Raw genomic sequence first — 23,090 nt, 5'->3', positions numbered from 1 at the left:
TCACTTTTGAGATCCTATTCACTAAAGAGCTTGTGAAGACATTTGCTTTGAAAAGTAAGGAGCAGAGAGACAACGAGAGAACTTCCAACATATAAAGGTAGGTTAGCTTTTAAGATAGTACTGGGGTAATGTGAGGTGAATGTTGTGTGTAAAAGGTATTGCATTATTTATGTAACTTCTCTTCCCATTTTACAAGAATGAATAAATATTTCAATAATTATGTTTGTATTCTATATTTACTCGCTAATTTCAATGTTTTGAAAGTTTTCGATACTTTAACTATTTTCAATACCTGACGCTGAGACCTTGTGTGGGAACCCTTGATATCGGTGTGTATGTGTGTGAAAGAGAGTAGTCAGTAATGCGAGTCTCTGTTCATGGTATGAGACAGAGAATTTCCCGTGACCATCCTGCGAAATGTTGCCATGTATATCACATGAGAAGGAGAATGCCTCCTAGGAATTGGGGTAGAACTGTGTCACATTTGGTCACACCTGATAGTTGGGACGGCGGATCCCCTGACATATCACGTGCTGGTGTCCTCAAGTTGGTTGGCTGGGTAGAGCAGCATCCTCGATGCAACAAGTATTTGTGTGTGCCCTATGTGGCAAGTGCGAGTCTATGTGGCGAAAGTGTGCCCGTGTGGCAAATATCTATGTGATGAGCACCTATGTGGTGGAAGAATGTTACTTGGCTGAATTAGGTTGGATACTTCTTTTTTCAGGTTTACTCTATATTGTGAATGAGTTACTCATCGCCATAATATTACTAATGTGTTTTTATCTATTTTGCATAAAGAGAGAGAAACATTCCAAGAGCCATGCCTACATATATGTGTGTGTGTGTGTGTGTGTGTTTTAACTAAGAGAGTGATTACTTGCCAAGTTTAAAGGATGCATGTAGCTGTAAGAGTGATAGTGATTCCTCTCTACACATATACATGTCCATTCAGTATTTACATGAAAAGTCTTCATAGCATTTTTTATAGTATTATCACTCATTAGCAGTCTTGTCATAGTTGCCTAATTTACCTATGATTTTGTTATCGAGACCATAAATTCAGATGCAGATACAGACCCTGGCATGACATTGGAGGAGGAAGAGTCAATCCCACTCGAGTCTTGATACAAAGACTAGGACCCATCTTAGCACTAGTATCTGCCGTAGCTACCTTGTGCCTTCTGTAAGATGTATAACATTAAGTCGGTGCTTATTGTAATCAGTTTGCCACCTTATGGAGACTAATCTTAGGTATTTTGGATGATGTAATATTTTGTGGTTAATGAAGGGAGATAAGACATTTTGTCACAAGTATAGTATTTAGTACTCGATTATCAACATTATCACCGCAATGTGTTCTATTTCAATTCTGCCGTGATTTCATAAGTTAACTATCCAACACGTACTTTCCTCTGGATCATCACACACAAAATCTTCATTTGGAGTGTTGTCCGATCGGCCAGCATCCTTACCATCACAGAACCTAACCTAATCTTTCATGGGGAATGGGTGCCACATGTCATTTTGTGAAATATTTTGTGGCAAAAAAATTTGTTTTGTTGAAAAACTTTAGCAGCTATTCTAATGTGCTAAATGGCTAAATACCCTCGATAACGGTAAAGCCTACCTTACCTGATCCTTCCCATCCAGGCATTGGGCATAGATGACTTCTCATCAACGAACTTCAGATTTTCCGCAGAGACGAAGAAGTAGATTGCGGCCGAGCAGAGAAAAGAGAAAAACGGTGCTCATTTCGCAGTACTTTTGTTGTTTCGTATAATTTGTGAGAAGCAGAGAAACCGGAAGATAAACATGTTCAAAGTCTGGGACTCTCGCAATTATTACTTCCACAGTATGTCGTTCGGAGGGTCATTGAACGAACTTTGGCGGGAAAACGGGCATGGTGGGTGGGCCACTGTTTTTGCTTTGATTGTGATATTGGTTTGGCACTGTTACAAGAGGTTCCCCTTTATATTCTCGAGTTCCAATCTGACTCCGTCTGATTCTGGCGCTAGGATTCATCCGCAATTAAAGTATGGTCCCTTTTTTATTTTATTTTTTTCTGGGTTTTCTTCAATTTCAAACGGGTGCAACTTTTTTCATTGAATTTTGTGCTTCTTCATTGATTGTTTGAAATTTGTTGACGAGACTAACGAAGTTATTTTGTGTTGGAGTGTGGTGGGCCATTTCTATTCTTAATGAATTTAGGTTTTCTGATTTCATGTGGGTACAACCGGGTCGTCCTTATTTTCTCTTCAATGCGGGGCTTATTTATTAAATATTTCAGAAATTTAGTGGCTGGGTTTTTAGAAACTAGATTCGTTTTTGGTTTGAATTAGAGCGGGTCACTTGTGATTCTAGGCTTGTTTCTTTGATGAGTAACTTATGATTCTGGGTTTGTGACTACTACTCGATGCTAATCTTTCGAATGAGTTTTGCTAGGTTTAGAAGAATCTCTGTAGGTTGCTTGGTGTTTCGAATCTCAATATGAATATTTGGAGACTCAATTGGGCTTTTAGAAGTTCAATAATATTTGTAATTGAAAAGGAAATGCATTAGGTATTTTGGAAATTAGGTTTTCTATCCTTTTATCATATGCAATTTTGTGATTTTTTTCAATGAGTTTTTGTATCATCTGGGCTTCACAAAACTGGGCTCTCTCCTCTTCATGTTGTTGGCACATGTCAGAACATTGTTCATAAAAAATCTTAGCAATTTTGGCTAAACTTGTGTGAGTCAAGGTAATTTAGCTCTCTTCTTAGATAACTTTCAAAAAGGTTCTCTTGGATTCTACTTTACATAAACTGAGACTGTTACTTTTCGAGATAATTAATGTTAACCTCTCAGTTAGTTAAATATGATTCGGATCTTACATAACAATAGTTACATATTTTTCCATATCTTTATAGTACTTACCGAGTAAGATGGCTGATCATTATCATCAATTTTAAATGTATCTTAAAGATTAATTCTGTGTCTCATTTAGTACCAGATTTTATTTTGCTCTCTGCTCATTGATACCAAGTTGTGGAACTGCAATGTTGTTGTAGTTACTTTGTTCTTAATTGATATTCTGCAGGTTATTTAGATGTGATTGTATTCTGACATGGAAGTCTGTCTACTCCTGCAGAATGTCAGAGATTGTGTCAGATGCTGATTTAAAGTTCCTAATTGAAAATTTGGATGAGAAGCACCACGATAATGAGAAGTGGGAACATGTCATAGACAAAAGAAATACTGTCCTATTCTACAATGCTAAATGTTGCAAGCCTAAGGTTTCAATTAAATTTTTACATAACAGAAAGATATTGAATTGATTTAAAGTTTCATTCTCTCTCTTTTGGGTCTTGAAAATTTATGCTTTCTAGGCTAATTACATTTTTCCCTCACGAACTACCACCATATTCTCATTTGCACCTCTAAACTCTCTAAACTTTTATTTAGCACAACTTGAAGCTCATTCTGAAGTTTTGGTATCAGTTTGCCTCCTCTATCTGGAAACCACTTTTAATTTGGGCAAAAATGTGTCAAAGACAAAAATATCCTCACCATCAAAATTAAATAATTCAACCATGCTTGATGGGTAATTTAATCTTTCTATAAGTTTTTGTATTAAAGTTAATCATAGCTTTTGACATAGATGATAAGTGACTCTAAAACTTCAAATTAGGGTCTGAGTTATATCGAATCAAAGTTTATGGGTGTAAGTGACAAGGGGGTGGTAATTTATGGGAGAAAACATTTTTTGGTTTAAAAAATCGATTTTCCAAGCATATTATCTTTTAGGTTGGTTGGAGGGCTTTTGGGTCGATATTGCATATTGTTTTTTATAAGAAATATTCATTAGAAGGTGCTAAAGGTGCACCAAGTTTACTTGATGTATACAAGAGAGAGAGATGTCTAGGAAAAAAAAGATGCAAGAAAGTCATGGAATTTAGCCCATTAAAATCTATCGAGTTCTTTTGTATACTTCCTGTGTACAAGGGCTATGCCTATTTCATTCATATATATAATATCTATCTTTTACTGATAAAAAAAAAAAAATCTATCGACATTGTCCAAGGGAAAAATTATTGAGAAAGAAAGTTTTGAGCTCCTCTAGCATCTGTTTGCGGTCCTCAAAGATTATATCATTCATTTCCTTCCAAAAACACGAAATGAGCCAAGTAGGAATCATCTTTCATGCTGCTACAATTTGTGGGTTGCCGCTAACCCTCTCTAGGAATAAAATAGGTCCACAATTTTATTTTATTTTATTTTTTGATGTGACCCAGGCCAAATCCTGTCTAAAGAAGTCCCTCCACATTGCAGAATGCCACAGTAAAAGATGATAAGAGTCTCACCACTCATCTTGCACAATGCCAGAATTTAATCCTAGATTTGTCTATTTCCTAGTGTTTGAGATGATTAGAAAATGTCCTCTAGCCTTTCTTTCCTTATGCTCTTCCATAATCCCACCCCATGAGGCCCCTGACCTCATGAGAACACCCACCCCACAAGCATCCGCATTTAGAATCTACAACTTCTCTGCATGAGGCCTCTCTCTTACTCTAGTAACGCTAAAGCCACCTCCCCAATAGTGCACAATTAAACAAGAGTAGATTCCCAACTCCCAACCCACCCTCAACATATCTTGGCCCAGCTTACCAGCCTTCACAAAAACTCCCCAAAAAGAAGTCAATGTATAACTTCTCTAGGCAATTAGCTACCCTACTGGAAGTGGAAAAAGACACCTAAAATACATAGGCAGATTAGAAAGAGTGCTCTGAGTGATCCTACTACCTTTGGACAAGATACTTCATAGGTAAAGAGGACATTTGACATTCTAGAATACCCGCCAAATTATTGACATTGTCAACATGACCCATTGAATGAATTCTGATTTTGCCCAAGTACCTTCAACCTGAAAAACTGGTTTAAAGCACCAATAGAACCTAAGCATCAAAGTGTTTGCACACAAAAGATGCGGTAAATTAAGAGCACAAGCATTTCTATGCTACTTATAAAAAAAAAAAAAAAAAACAAGCATTTCTATGCCCCCAGAACCACTCGAGTGCCTCTCCATGACCATGGCAAAAAGCAGAGGAGACCAAGGATCTCCATACCGCAAGCCATGAGAACTGCTGAAGAAACCAGATGGAGTTACATTTACTAGAACTGAGAAGTGCACTGTAGAGATACAATGAACTATCCAAGATTACCATTTTCCCCAAAAACCACCTCTCCTCAACAAATGCAAAGGGAACTTCTTCTTTTTATTTTTTATTTTTTTATTTTTTATATGTCGGGGAACCCTCTCCAATGCAGGGCTCTTCGGACCCACCCCTGCAAAGTAAACTCTGGTCCCATGCACTGCACCCTTGGAAGTTTCTCTACACGGAACTGGTTAAATAACTGGCTTTTCACCAGGAGATGTGGCCCTAAAGGATTGTTTGCAAAGGGAACTTCCATTGACATGGTCATATGCCTTCTCAATGCCCACTTTACAGAGCACTCTAGGCTCTCCAGATCTAAGCCTACTATCCAAACACTCGTTAGCATATCACATGTTTGTTTTACGCGCTTATGTACTTAACAACTATGAGACTTTCAACTACTCCAAGAAACATCCAAAATATATGGGGTAATCCAGCGGCCCTTCCTGATGATAAGGAAATATGCAATTTTAAATCAGCCCAGCATGTCATTGTATTAGTTGGTTTATTTATTTATTTTATATAGATGATACTTAGATTTTGGTTATCATTGTGGTGATGCATAGTAAAGGTGCACCGCTCTGTTTGCGAGTTCTCGTCACCATGGAGTTTTGTGCACAACATTCGAGTACCCATCAGGAGCTGCGCATGTCCTAGAAATTATCTATTCATTTATATACCACCTAGGCATAAAAAGTTGAGGAAATAACTTATCAAAAAAAAAAAAAAAAAAGGCCTCCTAAAGCGGCCTTCTTTACTTGGACAACGGCCTGGAAAAGATTTTGACAACCGATAACTTGAGGAAGTGCAAGGTCGTCATCCTAGACTGGTGTTGTATGTGTAAGCAATTTGGTGAGACAGTAGAACATCTCTTGTTACATTGTGAGACAGCTAGAGCCTTGTGGACTGAAGTGTTTAGTCGGGTGGAGTTTTAGTTTGTAATGCCTACAACAGTGGTTGAGCTATTGGCTAGCTGGACTCTCCTAAGAGGTACTCCACAAATTAAGGAGGTGTGGAAGATGATCCTGATTTGCATCATGTGGTGTATTTGGCAAGAACATAATGATTGAACTTTCGAAAACAAGGAGCGGTCACTTGAGGAACTTCGAGCATTATTTTTCTGTACTTTATTTCTATGGGCCATAGCTTTAGATTTTAATGGCCTGAATTTTCATGATTTTCTTGTTTCCTCTACCTCGATCTAGATAGGTCTTATCTCTTGTATATCATCTTGTGTACTTGGGCTATGCCTATCCTTATTAATAATATCGTTTACTTATAAAAAAAAATAAAAATTGAGGAAATATTGTAACTTGTTTGAATGAACGAATAGGCTTTTCTTTCATCCTTCTCATTATTTTTATGGTTATAGTTTATTTTGTTTACCAGCCACTCATGATTTTTTTTCCTGAAATTTCCATCTGTGTTTTTATATATTTTTTAGTATATTATACCTGATTTGGCTAGCAGCTCTTTTGGAATCTGTGCTCACATAGCACTTGTATATCGGTGATGAGCTTGAGTTTGCCTTTGTTTCTTCTTGTTTGCAGGATGGTCCCCTGAAGTACTTGAGTGAGACAGTATTTGAGAACTGTTCTCCCGAGATGTTAAGAGACTTCTACATGGACAATGATTACAGAAAGAAGTGGGACAAGACCCTGGTTGAGCATGAGCAGCTGCAGGTGGATCAAACTAATGGGGTTGAAATCGGTCGCACTATAAAAAAGTTTCCACTCTTAACACCTAGGGAATACATATTAGCTTGGAGATTATGGGAGGGGAAAGATAGAACTTTCTACTGTTTTATTAAGGTAATTTAACCAAACATTGGCCTCACTGTGTATTCAATTACTCTTAGAATTTTTTAATGTTGATCCTGCAATTTTCATTTTGAACATCATTGTCCTTGGATATCATTAATACTTAAATAATGCATTTAGTTGTGGTTGCATCTGTATCAAACTCTTCTACCGTTATGTATAGTGTGACTGGCAAAACCTGTTAAAAATAACGATAATAAAAATAAAATATAAACAGGAACTACATTACTAACCTTCTTGATTTGAGAAAGTTGAGATTTGTAACATCAAAAGAGAGCCATATTTTGTATGAAAGATGCTAACCTAACTTACTGACAAAAATAGAAGCGAAAAGGACATTACACTAACTATTGAGATTCTTGTTCTTTTCTTTTCTAGCTTTACCTTTTGGTTTATTTGGATGCTTGCTTGCATATCTGCTGGCATATTTATATCTGTATATATGCACAGACCAACGTATCTTCAATTAAGTATTAGTTCATATGAACCTGAGTATAATCTTGTTGCTTGGTTGGTACCGGCAATGTAATTGCATGCACTATATAAAATAGCATGCACTTTAAAATATTCAATTGTATTTGACTTAAACAATTATTTCAGTACTCACAGGAGAAATTATACAATCAGAGTTGCTATCTGTACTATTACATATCCAAAAAAAAAAAAACAAACCAAAAGATTCACTCTCTGTTCTATGCTAGTATTTAGGCTACAAAATATTGTTTTATATTTTGAGTTTAGCAACCTCTGTCTGTTTCTCTGCAAAAATATTTCAAATCTTAATTCCTGAAATTTATAAAATTAATTTAAGTTCTGTTAAACCCCCTATTTATTTTATGTACATGTAGTGTGCACATGGATGCATTGCTTGACAAAGATGATTTCACAGTATAACAAGTAAGAAGAGGTTGGTCGTGGTGAATATAACTCCGTCGATGGTGACGTAAAGTATAGAAAGAATCATTATATTAGTTCTTGTGGTTTAGATCATTTCTGAATTGATTCCCTTGGTTTTTATCTCAGGGATCCCTGTGTTTCTCCCCATTATTAAATTATTCTTCTTTCCATTTCCATATAAATTGTCTACTTTTCATTTGGAACTGTTTTAAAATGTGTACTATATCCCTATAAACAAAATTACCAAAAAATAAATTCTAAAATACACATTGAAAAAAAAGCTTTTGTTTTTTTTTTTATAACCGTGGGTGTCCGGGCTAACTTGCGCGCACCTCGACTAATCCCATGGGGCCCCGAAGTTAACGACTAGGTAAACCTCCAGTGGCCATAAGGGGACTTGAACTGGTGACCATTGGGGAGCAAACCCAAGGCCGGACCAACTGAGCTACCCTTCAAGGTAAAAAGCTATTAAACAAATTAGAAAAACAAAAAATTGCTCAAGCCATTAGGGTCACCGAATTGAGTCATTAGGGCTGCTGTCTAGTACTACACATTCAGTCTCATGGCTGAATTATAGTGTTAAGTGTGCGTGGGCGCAGGCGCGTGACTGCATAACCAGCCATATGGTTGTGGGGTTTTACCCCTTATAACTCCAAGGTATGTCTCAATAATTAGGCAAGTTTGAGTCATTGCATGGATGGCTTGTTCGGTTAATAACTAGTCTTAAGCTCTCAATACGGCCCCTAAAGAAAGTCCAAATAGCCATATCTATTGGGTCACAAGGCTGTAGAATTTACTGCAGTGAGTCATTGACCAAGTCTCACTCGTAACTAACATGTATGACAGATTACACTACATCATAATGTATCAAAATGGAAAGGTGGGCGCAGTGTCAAGCTTCTATTTCATGAAAATGCTTTCATTAATGTGGGAACAGCAACAATGTACAAAACAATTGCAGCTATACAACTCTTTATAACGCAAGTATCCACAACTAATTTTTCCGAAGTTAAAAAAAACCTTAACAATATACGGAAGTTCTCTGATCATGAATACTCTTGTGACACCTTCCATCCTTGACAAGAAAATCTGCAATTGCATTAACCTCTCTGTAGGCGTGAACAATCTGGGCAGCAAGCCACTCTGAACTTCATGCCAAACAAAAAAAGTTCCCAATGAACTTGACTGCGAGTCAGCCAGTCAGCAACCACCTGAGAATCAGTCTCAACTTCAACAGATGAATGGTGTAAACTGTTACAAAGCTTCAAACCACTCAAGATAGCATTCAACTCTGCCTTGTTATTAGAATTCCAGCCATAATGTGCTGAAAGATAGCCAAAAAACATCCGTACACATCTCTAATCATGCCACCACCACCACAGGATCCTAGATTCCCCAACAGGGGGAAGAGTTACATTGATTAAGAGTACTTTGTCTAATCTCCCCACATATTTCCTTTCTCTTTTTCCTTTACCCGTGGGGGTTGCAAAAAAAAAAAAAATAGAGGATTTTTCGGAATTTCTTGTGGGATGGTAATGGGGAGGAAAGAAAATTTAATTTGGTGAGTTGGAACAAGGTTTGTCAACCGGTTTCATGTGGAGGTTTGGGTGTGAGAAATTTAAAGCTTTTCAATAAAGCTCTACTTGGGAATGGCTTTGGAGGTACCATTTTGAGAGTAATGCATTATGGAGACAAATTGTGGATATTAAATATGGGAGGATGTGAGGGAGCTGGTGCACAAATGAAGTTAAAGGGGTGTATGGGGTGTGCTTGTGGAAGTCCTTCTGGTTAGTATGGGGGGATTTTGTTAAAAACATAAAATTTAAAGTTGGGGGGGGGGGGGGGGGGGGGGGGGGGGGGGGATGGGGCAAATATTTATTTTTGGCATGATACTTGGTGTGGGGATTCAGCTCTTAAGTACATTTATCCTAATTTATTTAGGATTGCTAGAGATAAAGGGGCTGCAGTGGCTGAGTCTTATAAGATTTCTAATAACATACTTCAGTGGAATGTGGATTTCAACAGAGATGTGCAGGACTGGGAAGTGGGTGAGGTATCTGATTTTTTGGGAAGATTATATGATATGAAAATTGATCAGAATGGAGAGGACAGCCTGCTGTGGTTGCAAACAAATAACTCCAGATTTACTTTAAAATCTTTTTATAACGCATTAATTAGTCAGGGAGTTAAAGACTATCCCTGGAAATGTATTTGGGGGGCAAAGGTGCCTAGCAAGGTTGCTTGTTTCTGTTGGTTGGTGTCTCTTGGGAATTTCTTTTTTTTTTTTGATAAGTAAATGATTGTATTAAAGAATAGGCATAGCCCAAAGTACACAAGATGGTATACAAAGAGAAAACACCTATCTAGGAAGAAGAAGAGGAAACAAGAAATTCAGCCAAGTTTAAGCCATTAAAGTCTAAAGCTATGGACCAAACAAATAACATTCTAACAAAAAAAGATCTAAGATCCTCAAAAGATCTCTCCTTGTCTTCGAACGTCTTGTTGTTTCGTTCTTGCCATAAGCACCATAGAATACAAATAGGGACCATTTTCCACACCACTTTGATTTGTGATAAACCTCCTATAGTGGTCCAGCAAGCCAGGAGTGCCTCCACTGTGGCAGGCATAACCCAAGCTATCTCTACCCTGTTGAACACCTCAGCCCATAACGCTCTAGCAACATCACAATGCAATCGAAGATGATCCACTGTTTCACCACTCTTCTTACACATGCAGCACCAATCTAGTATGATCACCCCACGTCTTCGCAGATTATCCATTGTCAAGATCTTTCCCAATGAAGCTGTCCATGCAAAAAAGGTTGCTTTGGGAGGCACCTTATTCCGCCAGATCCTTTTCCATGGAAACTGAATGTTCTGGGCTTGTGTGAGAGACTTATAGAATGAGCGAACTGAAAATATGCCTTTACCAGCCGGTACCCACCACAACTTGTCATTTCCTTGGATGCTCGGTTTCACGGAATACAACAATGGAAAGAACTCTTCAATGCTACCAACTTCCCAGTCTTGAACCGCCCTACTAAAAACAATGTTCCACTGTACTCGATCTCTAGTTAACACCATAAAGGCCGCCACTGAAGCTTCTTTCTGACATGCAATCCTGAAAACATTAACTGCAGATACTTTGAGGAAGAGAGGTTTATTTGTGGTTGATTGGTGTTTTATGTGTAAGAAGGATGGTGAATCTGTTAACTCTGTTAACCATCTTTTTCTTCACTGTGAGGTGGCGACAATATTGTGGAATGAGATTTTAGCAAGGGTAGACATTGCTTGGGGGATGCCTATGTGTGGTGGATTTTTTGGCTTGCTGGCAAGGTTCAGTGGGATGTAGAGGCAGTGCATCAGTGTGGAGGATGATTCCCTTATGTTTGTTTTGGTGCTTATGGCTAGAAAGAAATGGGAGGTGTTTTGAAGATTGTGAACGTTCTATGGGGGAGTTTAGAGATTTTTACTTTAACACTTTAAGTTTTTGGGTGAAGAATCTTGTAAGGGATGGGAATATTTGTTTAGGTTTAGTACTGTTTTGCTTTAGCTTGTATTTAGGTGTACTCACTTGTATACATCTTGTGTACTTGGGCTATGCCCATTTACTTGGAATAAAATCTCTTATTAACTATAAAAAAAAAAAAAAAGATTCCCCAAGGAGCTTCCAATTACACAAAACTTCTCACAACCTAGTTTTGGCCTGAGCCATCTTAGAATGAGAGGCTCTGACTTTTTAGTGGGTATAATAGGCAGACCAAACTGATGGAATGCAACAATATCAGAGCATCTCAGCTTCCTAACCTTACGCAGCAGACTTTCGCTTCTACTAGTAATGAAGTAATTCTCCAAATCAGCCTTGTTTTTTTCTCCAATGACATATTCCATGCCAGCATTACACCTCCTGCTCCATAGACACCTGTTTATAATGATGGAAGAAAACCAATTACTAGCCAAACTGAGAGCTCATGCTTGCTCTTTGAAACCACAAATTTATTCTTTGAGACCAGGTTAACCTCTGTATACACCTGACTCTCACCACTGCTGAAGAGAAATTCCACACTTGGGCAGCCAGCTCACTCAAGCTTAATACATGGTCCATTGATTCCACATCTGGAAGTACACAGCAATTACAGTTAGAAGCCAAAGAAATATTCAGTTTCTGAACATAAACATTGAGAGGCAAACTATCATGGAAAAATCTCCATTCTTTGGCAAATGACTGTGCCAAACCCATTTACTCTAAGTGACTTCCTGATGTTTCTAAACTGGGACATTTCTCACATGAGAAACTAACAAATTATCATTTCAAACTTCCTCAGCCATATCAGTTAACCTTCCTTTCAAATGACCATATAATCATACTGAAAATTAGTATTCCCTTAATCATCCAAGCGATACCCTTTATAACCTTATTTAAAATAGATAAAACATATTTCCACATACTTGAATCCCTTCCAAGAATCAGAAATTAAAATAAAAAAATAAAAGGCTGAGGTTTTATTAGATATGGCTCTGAAAAAATAGGCCATAAAGATTATGCATCAATGAAATTCCAAGCCAGGTTCATGTGCAGTGCATTCTTCACATCTTGCAAATCCCCAAGGCCTAACCCTCCTTCATCTAAAGGTTTGCAAGCCTTATCCCATGCAACCCATTTTTTCTTAATTTTTCCAGCCTTGTCAGTTTTCTTCCCCGGAAACAATACTAGATAAGATATTTTAGCAGAAAAAGCGCACCCCCCCCCCCCCCCTCCCAAAAACATTTGATGATAGCAATGTGACACCCAAACCCAAATGTTTAGGGTTGGATGAAGAATTTATAAGTTTTGACCACTGACCTTATTGTACCAAAAGGATTCGTTACAACCTGCTAGAGGAGTCTATTGAGATGGGATTTGAGCTATTCCAGATCTGGGGAAGTAGAAATCAGCCCCCCCTAAATGGATCCATGGAATAGAAACATATTTTCCCTAGAACTCCTAGCCATTAGGATTCTTTTTTTTTTCCTTCTTGATAAGTAGCCATTAGGATTCTTGGAACCCTTTTTCTAAACAAACTGTGAGTTAAATTGGTACAGCCCTATTATTAGGTTTTTCAGGCCCCATAAAGAAGATGGTATGGCCTGAAAATTAGAAAATAAAAGGCTGCTGTCTGTCTAGAAAGCTTTTATAGCAATCCCAAATGATGTTCTTCTAGAAGACCAATCCCTAACTCTAGATAACTGCTGCAAATACCAAGGAAGATCTCAGCATTGTTTCCTTGAGGTTCTTGCTTAATTCCCAAGGAAAGTTGCTGCAATTTCAGAAGATTGAAAAACCAGCCTCACCCTATCTAGACCAACCCTTTTTCAGCAACTTCAAGTAGGTGATTATTGACCTGCTTGTTATAATTAGAAGCAAAGAGGTAATAACATTCCCAATGGATTATCTAATTCTCATCTAAAATAACTAACTAAAGCCACTTTTTCTATTTTAACTAAGGAATTTTACAATGCACCATAGATCATCTTCTCTCTTCTTTCTCTATATCATTTAAATGTTCTTTCTTTATTCATTTCAAATTTTTTTAACTACTATTAAATTTGTAATATTCTCAGATCTTTCAATATTTCTCATATATTAATGTGAACACAATATCTCTTTGTTGCCAAAATGATATCAATAGCCCAATAAAAAACTAAAATGAAAATAAAGATGGAAAAAACTCATTCATCCTACTTTTTGTGAACTTTTTGTCCTTCTATTATGTTTTGCAAAATTTTTAACATGAGTATATTTCTTTTTATTAAAATAAAATATTCTAATAATATTTTAACTTTTTCATGTTTCATAAATAGAAGTGCAAATGTGAGAAATATAGAAGGAATTAGGAAAAAGAAAGAAATAATAAAAAAATGTTTACATAGATTAATATTGCATGTTAAATGTTGAGAAGCACTTTAACTCATATGTATTTTACATTGATTTTACATTTTTTTTATAAGTAAATGATTATATTAATGATAGACATAGCCCAAGTAGACAAGAAGATATACAAAGGTACGCCCTATCTATGTGGAAGCAATAGAGACAAGAAAGTTATGAAAATCCAGGCCATTAAAGTCTACAGCTATGCCCATGTACATAGAGTTCTAGTAAAAAAAAGCTCTTAATTTCTCTATTGAGCGCTCCTTGTCTTCGAACGTCCCGTCATTGCGCTTCTGTCACAAACACCACAAAATATAGATAGGGACCATTTTTCACACAGCTTTGATTTGTTGAATGCCTCTTAAATTTGTCCAACTGGCCAAAAGTGCAGCCACTATAGCGGGCACAACCCAAGCTAACTCTAATCTACTGAACACTTCATTCCATAACACTCTAGCAGTCTTGCAGTGTGTAAGAGATGATCCACAGTCTGACTACACATGCAGCACCAATCCACTATGATCACCCTACGTTTCCTCAAGCTATTTGTTGTCAGGATCTTACCTAGGGAAGTTGTCCACATGAAAAATGCCACTTTGAGAGGCGCTTTATGTCGCCAAATTCTTCTCCATGGAAACTGATTATTCGGCGAGTATGTGAGAGACTTATAGAAAGAGCGAACCAAGAATGTACCTTTGCCTGCGGGTATCCACCACAACATATCAGCTTGCTGGTTGCTCAGTTTTGTGGAATACAATGGGCTAAAAAAGTCCTCAAAAGGTGCCCACTTCCCAATCTTGGGCCGCCTTACTGAAATTGATGTTCCATTAGACTTGCTCCCCCGATATCACCATGAGATCAGCCACTTAAGCTTCTTTTTCACATGCAACCCGAAAAACAGAAGGGAATAAGTCCTTTAGAGCACTATTTCCACACTATATGTCACTCCAGAATTTAATTCTAGAGCCCTCACCCAACACGAATTTTGAATGTCGAGTAAAAATCCCCCATCCTCTTTGGATGTGCTTCCAAACTCCCACTCCATGAGTCCCACTCACCTCTCTAGTACACCAACCCCCCCCCCCCCCCCCTCTTCCTTCTCCCCAACACAAACTTCCATATTTGCTCTCAATTACCGACTTCCATAGGCCTTCTGGTTCTATATTATATCTCCACAACCACTTTCCAAGTAACGCCCGATTAAAAATTCTCATATTTCTAATACCCAACCCACTAGAGGAGATTGGGGAGCATACCTTGTCCCAACTGACTAAATGAAATTTAAATTCATCACCCACTCCACTCCGCAAGAAATCACACAGAAGTTTCTCAATCCGGGACGCCACACTTGCTGGAATAGGGAATAAAGACAAGAAAGAAGATTGGCTGTTCGGAAAAGTGTCTACCGGTCTAAAGGGGGTAGAATTACTTTAACCAAAAGCACACTCTCGAATCTCCCAACATATTTCCTATCTTTATTTCGTTACCTATAGGTGTGACCAATCGTATCTAGAAGATTTTTCGTGCTTTTCTGTGTGGAGGAATTGGGGACAAGGGCAACTTCCATCTTGTTAGTTGGGATAAGGTATGCACACTGCTCTCTTGTGGTTGGTTGGGGGTCCAAAGAGTTTTTATTTATTTTTAACAAGGCCCTCAGTGGTTGTGGCGACATCATCTAGAGGAGGGCTTTATGGAGGGTGGTTATTGACTCTTAAGTATGGGAGTGATAAGGGGGATGGTGTTCTAATGAGGTTAGGGTGCATATGGGGTAGTGTTGTGGAAATATATGAGAAGTGAATGTGGGAAGCTTTTCTAGATATTGCAGATTTGATGTTTGTGAGGGTTCAAGAGTGTACTTTTGGCACGATACTTGGTGTGGGGATGGGGCCCTCAAGACCGCATTCTCTACTTTGTATTCGATTGCTCGAGATAATGAGGCTTTGGTGGCAGAAATGAAGGATAGCTCTAGTGGAATGTTTGTTTTCATGGTCCGGCTGAAGATTGGGAGTTAGGTGCCTTCTCTGAATTTCTCAGCTTGCTGTATGCTTTGAATATGAGTACTGCTGAGGTGGATAGGATAATTTGGTTTTAAATCAGGAGCAGGAGGTTCACAGTTTGGTCTTTCTACAAGGTTCTAACGACTCAGAACCACAACTCTTTTCCTTGGAAATGCATTTGGAGATGTAAGGTGCCTTCCAAGGTAGCCTTCTTTGGCTGGACTGCTTCCCTTGGGAAATTCCTTACTATTGATAATCTGAGGAAATGTGGGCTTACTGTTATACGTGTAAGATAAATGGTGAAGCAATGTATCATTTATAATTTTATTATTACACTGAGGTGGCCAGGACATTATGGGATGACATCTTTAACATAACCGGATTGGTATGGGTAATGCCCAGTAAGGTGGTGGATCTTCTGGTGCGTTGGAGGGGTCTCCTAGGTGACCCCCAAATTGTTGTTGTGTGGAAAACGATTCCTAATGTCTTATGTGGTGCCTTTGGATGAACTCAAGATTTTTCTTTAACACCTTGTATATATGGACTTTCTTGAATCCATTTCTAGTCCTTAACTTGTAATTCGATTTTCTCATTGTACACCTCTTGTGTACTTGGGATGCCTATTTTTGCCTTCACTAAAATTTATTTTACCTATTAAAAGAAAAAAAAAAAAAAAACTCCTGTTTGTCATAGGCCTGTCATATCAAATTTCAACAGAAGATTGCATTCTCTCACTTTCTTGTTGAGATTATGGACTAACTCCTGTGTTAGAGATATGTTATCAACGATGCTCCTACCCCTAAAGAGGGCACCTTGTTCTTTGGAAATAAGTTGCAGGAGGATCGAAGACAATCTATTGAAATTTCATAAAGGAAAATTCAAACTAAACTAAATATGATATATGATTATGAAAATTGAAAGGACCAGCCACTGATTGCCATATGATGTCTCTGTCCAGTCTGGTAATAGCATGTGCTCTGTAGTGTTGAAACTTGAAGGCTTTTGCTTTACCTATGGCTGCGGCTTACCTGGGGGACAGTTTCCAGTTCTTTCTCCTTGAGTTTCCAATTTAGAAGAAAATTGTTCAGAAGTGGATGGGTTGATCGATTTGATTAGGGGAAGGAGCACATAGTAATTCTCCCTAATGTCTATCTTAGTGTTTGAATATATTATGATTTCTTAATATCCATTTGTTTAATGATGTGATGAGCTCTTCAGGATTCATTTAAAAAAACTGTTTCTTTTCTTTGCAGCAATTGTTTTCTTCTTTAATCTGTTTGGTCTTTATTTGTGTTTGTATTGTTGTGAGAACAATTATTCCTGGGATAGTTCGATATGCACCCCAGGTAACAATTAGATATTTCTGGGAGATAGATTGAGTAAGTTGACTAAGGAAATACAGCTCCTTGCCATCACGTCTTCAGTGGATGGTTTCAGCAATGACAATTAACCGTGTTGAAGATTCTTAGAGAGCAGAACATTATCTAATTTGATGCTCTTGAACTTTCTTGATAATTATCTGAGGGATGTGAACAATATCTTTGGTGTATAGTGTTTATAACCTTTCTACTTTTGATGCTCTCATTTCCCTTCTAAGCTCTGTCCCTTTTTAACCATTACCTGAGACTTTTCATTCATTTCAAATCCTGGCGATAGGAATGTGAACATTCTTCCACACCACGACAGAAGAAGTATGTACGTGTTCGATATTTCAGATCAGGTTGGCGAATCAGGGAAGGCAAGTGCCAAACATATTCTCTCTCTCTCTCTCTCTCTCTCTCTCTCTCTCTGTGTCTGTCTGTCTCTGTGACAAGAAACTCATTTCTCCAATGTGGGCTGTGACAGCCTATATTTTTATAAACCTATGTTTGTTTGGGTTGCTTTATCTACTTATGGTGGATATACACGAAGCTTATCTATTCTACTTAAGCTCCACTTGTACATTTATTTGGGTTGTGGTCAACCTTGGCTAATGACATTGGTGAGCTTAATTTTATATTCTTGAAGGGAAAATGAGTTCTGTGTTTCTGAATTATTTTACTACAGTACCTGGTAGAAATGCTTGTGAGATCAAAATGTTTCACCAAGAAGATGCCGGTTTGAATGTCAAGATGGCTAAGCTGGCCTTTGCCAAGGGGATATGGAGTTACGTGTGTAATATGGATAATGCACTGCTCAAATACTCTGCTGTCAGCCATCCTCATTCTGCTGTCACTGCAGTCACTCTAATTCAGAAGGTCTGTACTCTAATTCAAGATCTTTTTCAAGTACTTTTTCATTTAAGCTTTCAGACTAGAATAGTTCTGAGGCAATTGTTATAGCCCTATGTTGAATTGACCAGAGAATTGGTTTAGGTGGAGATGTTATTGGATATAAGATCATTTTCACATCATGATTTATGGCATTCAAAGACAACTAATGAGGGTCGTAGTTCCCTTTTTTATTGTTATGATGTTATCCTGGCTTTTGTATAATCAAACCCCCTACGTTGTGTTGGAAAAATAGTAGCTTTTGAAATAGCCTTTCTACAATTTAGGCATGACTATTTAGGCTTGTTTAGACTTGGTTTCTCAACAGCAGTGTCAATGGTAGAATTTTGTGACATACTGCAGCCTAGACATGCTGCTCATTTTGGTGTTTCGGTTTCTCAAGGTTTCAACTAATGCCTTTGTACAGTCTTTTATGATAGTAAACCCAAACAAACCCATCATCTGGTCTGGTCCATCCAGTTTGCTTTCCTGGCCAAGGCAAGAGCTATTAAGGTTTTTCAGTGCATTGGTTGAATCAAAATTAAGGCATATGACTATCTATCCATATGTCTTTGTGGGAGGGAAGTAACGTTTCAGTAAGTTTGAGACTGCTTTTCTTTCATAGGTAAAGAAGACCTATACACATGTAGTTTTTCTCTGCATGATGATGGTGTTTACGCTAACTTTTTTCTCAACATAGGTTCCACCAGCATTAGATACCATGGAAGGTAGTACCTCTTCAGCAACTGCTTTTCTTAGACAAATTACCAATGAACCTAAAGAGAAGAAGTTCATAAGAAGACCATCAAGAAAGTTTCTAGCAAATGGTTTGCTTTTTGTTGGAGGTGCAATCTGCCTGTCTCGTGGTCACAATAGCCTGGGTGCTAAAGTTGCCATGGCATACATCTTGGCAAAGCTAAGTAAGCGTGGGACCGCATCAGACCAAAGCAGGGAAAGTTGAGGTACATGACCTTGATGCATCATTACTGATATTGGACAGCCTAGTAAAATTTATAATATTTTTGTTAGTTGTAGCTTGGCACCTAACTTATGTGCCATTTGTGAAATGTTAGTCTGCCTTTACCTCTGCATGGACGAGGGCATAAAGAAGGGCAAAAGACAAAGGGAGCGGGTGGGGTTGTAAAATGATTTTGTTTTGTTATTTTTCCTATGTTATGTTTTCAAGTTTTGTAAATAAACTCAATACTTTCATGTTACATACCATCTACAACGTTTTGTAAATCTTGATGTGTACAAAATAAGAAACTGATCTAGTCAATGGAACATTATAGAACTCAATTTTTATCAATTTTGATCTACCAACTTTTTGTGTTCTCTCTGGAAAGGATGATGGAGTTGGACCTTTGCTCTCTTTTGGTGAAAATTCTGCAGTAGCTACGATTAATTGGTGGTATAGAGCTTGCTAAAAACAAGTGGAATATATTTATGGAAGTTGACATATGATGCAGTTATTGGAGGCAAGTAAATTGCATGGTATTTTAGAGGAATTGGGAATTTAGTTATACCAAGGTTGACTGTTCTGATCAAAGTGATTCAGGCTTGGTAGTGAGGACGACATTTCAATGGTGGGCGTCTTCAGCCGATTCTCCTGTTCTCCCCAGTCAAAATTACATGCCTTTTTGTCGTGTCCAATCTATATTTGTGTTTGTGAGCAACTGGAATGCTCATGGAAACTGTCCACTTGTGCTAGAATGCATATGTTTTTGTTCGATCAGAATGATGTCCCATTAGGGATGCCAGGAGATTGAACAAGATGGGAAACGTGATTTTAGACAATGAGGTAGTGCTGATAAAAAATCCAAAAATTTGACTCCGACTTTGCACCAGCTCTGCCCCGATTCTGAGTCGGAGTTTTTTTCACCAAAATAGTCAAAGTCGGAGTGGAGGTAGCGAGGCACCGACTCCGACTTCGATATTGTACATATTTTATAAAAATATATGTATTTTTTATATTAATAATATATATATATTATATAACTATAACTTATATAGTTAGTTAAATTCAATAATATACTATTATGAGCACATTATTATAAAATAATATACTTATATTACAATATAAATTGATTAATAATAGTTTAGTATATGTAAACACAATACAATTAATTATTACTATCATGTAACACTAATGTATAATAACATATAATACTAATTATATAATAACTAATGTTCAATAACATTTAATACAAAGTCGGAGTCGAAGGTAGGGCACTCCGTGCTCGTTTGGATAGTGAGATTGAGATGAGATGATTTTAGATGAGTTGAATAAAATATTGTTAGAATATTATTTTTTAATATTATTATTTTTTTAGAATTTGAAAAAGTTGAATTGTTTATTATATTTTGTATAAAAATTTTAAAAAATTGTAATGATGAAATGAAATAAATTAAAAGTGTTTCTGTATCCAAACAAGACTTAAAAAGTTGTAAGAGGCAATTAGCCGCTTCAAGATTTAGCTTATATTCCAAAAAAAAATAAAATAACCTTGCGATATTATGATATAATTCACTCCATTTTACTTGAAACGAATAGTATTTTATTTAGTATGAAACAGTGCATTTTAATCATTCCACGTCCTGTTATCAAATGACATGACAAAATACTTTAGACAATCCTTAGTCTTTTTTTTTTTTGGAAGTAGAATTTACTCTGTAATTTTGACTGTTTTGCAATTCCTTTTCAACGTTGAAATACCCTCTAGTTGGTCCTGAGTACCCCCACCCCCCCCTGCCTCTCTACAACAACAAATTTAACAATTCTGGGGACTGATTTCAGTGTTTTGCCATCGTTGATGTTAGCCCCATGATATAAAGATGCTAGTTTTTACTTACTTTCCAGGTGTCAACAATTTACATATAATTCTTTTTTTTTTTTTTTTTTTTTTTTCAAGACATAATATTTGTGGAGTAGCCAGCAATGCAATAAAAAATTACACTTTTGGGGAGAAGAGTCAACAATGATAGATAAAAGTAAAACCACCAAACCATTGTGCAACGCCAAGTGGAAAGAAGAATCTACTGAAAGAAGTGAGAGTGCGAAAGTGCAGATAAGTTCATCCCAAGTTCAGAGAGTCCTTGTAATCTCATGCCTTTTGATCTCTTCAGAAAATGGGAGTACCAATGCGCAGAGAGTTTTGGTTGCCTTACTAAATCAGGATCATCCAAGTCAACATAGTATAGGCCATATCCGGATTCGAAACCATCCAACAACTCCAATAAATCCATCAAGGACCATATAAAATAGCCTTTTGTATTTGATCCATTCCTTTCAAAATAAAAAATAAATTAAAGAACAATGGGTAAAGAGGAGAATACTTTCTAAGATCTGAAAATAGAGAGCAGTTCTGCAAAATTGGATTTATATTAATGAAGTGACACACGAGTAATACTAGGTACAAGTCCCAAATAGACAAGCCTCATACAACTCCTTTGTAAAAAAGTAGATCCCACTAATAAAGAATAGTTTTTATTACACTTTTTTTAAGGTGGGATCCACTTTTTTACAAAGGCTTGGACGAAACTTGTCTATTTGAGCCTTGTACAAATCATTTCTCATGACACAATTACATTGATTGTTATAAAATAAGTTGTAAAATAGTTATAAAAGAGTTGTAGATGTGTATTATTATCCAGTTTGAGGTTTGTGAGGTCTATACACGTACCTCAATGCATCAAGCAAACTCCCAATGTATGCATGCAAATATTCCACCCTTGGCCAGTCTTCCAATGTCAAATTACGTATCATTCGTTCACCTACACAGACATGCATATATATGCCAGCCATGCCACATTTCTTAATTTAGATTGTAACTCAAGTTGACAGTAAATTGTGCTTACATCTAATAAGTTGGAAATGCTATGAAATTTTTGCTCACGAATTTTAAAAGGAGTTACTACGTAGAAACAAAATCCGAACTCAAGTTCTAATACTCTCATTCTAAAAAGAATCTGCACAACATTGAATTTTCATCTCAAGATTAGAAGTGAAGAAGAGAGTATCCTCAATTTTGTAACCAAATTTATGGGTCTCAAAAGTGAGAGAGAGAGAGAGATGAAAGTGATTCTTATAGCATTTATTTTTTCATGTGGGTTCTAGATTTCCCCTACATTTTTCAAATGGAGTATACGGGTTTGCATAGTCTAGAACTGTATAAATTATTATCATGTCATCGCTAATTAAAAAGTATTAGAAACTAATGATCATGTTCATCCTCAATAATAGATAATTAAATATCATCACTAATAGCTAAAATTTTTTTATGTGGCGTGGGGGTGTTTTTCCTGCTACTAAAGAGATTTGGAAATAAAGTTTAATTTGGTTATAAAATGTGACATGTACTAATACTATATATATATATATATATATATATATATATATTATCACCAAAAGTTATTAGCAACAAGTTATCAGCAATGAATATTAATTTTACTTTCAGGGAGGACTTCTCTCGCCTCTAAACCCTATTCAATGGATGTCCAACATTTTGGTGTAAGGAGAGAGAGAGAGAGAGAGAGAGAGAGAGAGAGAGAGAGAGAGAGAGAGAGAGAGAGACCATTTTCATGGATGTAAACAGGAGGGCTGCCATAAACTCTCTTGATATACTCCAGCAGTTCTTGCAGGCCCCAGGCTACAATTGGCAACTGAGTAAAACAAGATGGTTACTAATTATGTAGTACTGAACCAGTACATAATTAGTAAAAGAGCTCTATAATTTTTTAATTGAAGGCTTACCTCGAATCTGGATGTATCATTTTCGAAATCTGCAACAAGCATTTCAAAAATAAAAAATAAAAAATATAGTGAGCTGAACATTTTGTTGAGCACTGTAAAGAAACTTTCAGAATCAACCACGGATTAGCGCAGCTCACTTGGTAAGCTCACTCATGCCGAGTAAAAAATATTGCATTCTAGGTAAAGAAAAATTATTAGATATTCCCGGGGTACTCCCATCTTATCGCAGCATACCATATAATTCAAATTCAAACATCAATTTTATTGAC

General features: G+C 37.0%; 2 protein-coding genes across 6 annotated transcripts in view; one reads left to right on the top strand and one right to left on the bottom strand.

The window, feature by feature from the left end:
• The first annotated feature begins 1,585 nt into the window (after nucleotides 1-1,585).
• On the top strand, nucleotides 1,586-19,377 carry LOC121248865 (phosphatidylcholine transfer protein-like). Of its 2 annotated transcripts, none has more exons than XM_041147480.1 (7): nucleotides 1,586-2,033; nucleotides 3,131-3,275; nucleotides 6,746-7,006; nucleotides 17,476-17,557; nucleotides 17,866-18,056; nucleotides 18,769-19,030; nucleotides 19,142-19,377. In XM_041147480.1, exons 1-6 carry the CDS (start codon nucleotides 1,813-1,815, stop codon nucleotides 19,027-19,029), a joined length of 1,161 nt encoding a protein of 386 aa, XP_041003414.1. In that variant the 5' UTR covers nucleotides 1,586-1,812; the 3' UTR covers nucleotide 19,030; nucleotides 19,142-19,377. The 2 variants fall into 2 exon arrangements, with proteins under 2 accessions (XP_041003414.1, XP_041003406.1); XM_041147472.1 differs by having other exon boundaries at nucleotides 3,080-3,275.
• A 1,520-nt stretch (nucleotides 19,378-20,897) lies between these two features.
• Nucleotides 20,898-23,090, bottom strand: part of LOC121248832 (beta-glucosidase 11-like) — a 45,231-nt gene continuing 43,038 nt past the window's right edge. For 3 of the 4 annotated variants that reach the window (XM_041147431.1, XM_041147461.1, XM_041147438.1), the window contains 4 exons: nucleotides 22,822-22,850; nucleotides 22,643-22,730; nucleotides 21,752-21,842; nucleotides 20,898-21,354 (listed from right to left, as the gene is read on the bottom strand). In XM_041147431.1, the coding sequence (XP_041003365.1) occupies nucleotides 21,105-21,354; nucleotides 21,752-21,842; nucleotides 22,643-22,730; nucleotides 22,822-22,850 (458 nt within the window). In that variant the 3' untranslated portion in view covers nucleotides 20,898-21,104. Of the gene's footprint in view, nucleotides 21,355-21,751; nucleotides 21,843-22,349; nucleotides 22,531-22,603; nucleotides 22,731-22,821; nucleotides 22,851-23,090 lie in introns of those variants that run through there. The other variant, XM_041147456.1, reaches the window with a different exon arrangement.

The sequence above is a fragment of the Juglans microcarpa x Juglans regia genome, chromosome 1D (genome assembly GCF_004785595.1).
Source record: "Juglans microcarpa x Juglans regia isolate MS1-56 chromosome 1D, Jm3101_v1.0, whole genome shotgun sequence".
In the NCBI taxonomy this organism is placed as follows: Eukaryota; Viridiplantae; Streptophyta; class Magnoliopsida; order Fagales; family Juglandaceae; genus Juglans; species Juglans microcarpa x Juglans regia.
This window is presented reverse-complemented; position numbering and strand designations above follow the sequence as displayed.

Bases quoted from the DNA above. Each gene is read 5' to 3' on its own strand.
- LOC121248865 (XM_041147472.1), top strand. From the start codon at position 1,813: ATGTTCAAAGTCTGGGACTCTCGCAATTATTACTTCCACAGTATGTCG. The intron at 7,007-17,475 runs GTAATTTAACCA...TCCTGGCGATAG, and splicing joins CTTTCTACTGTTTTATTAAG to GAATGTGAACATTCTTCCAC. The intron at 18,057-18,768 runs GTCTGTACTCTA...TTCTCAACATAG, and splicing joins CAGTCACTCTAATTCAGAAG to GTTCCACCAGCATTAGATAC.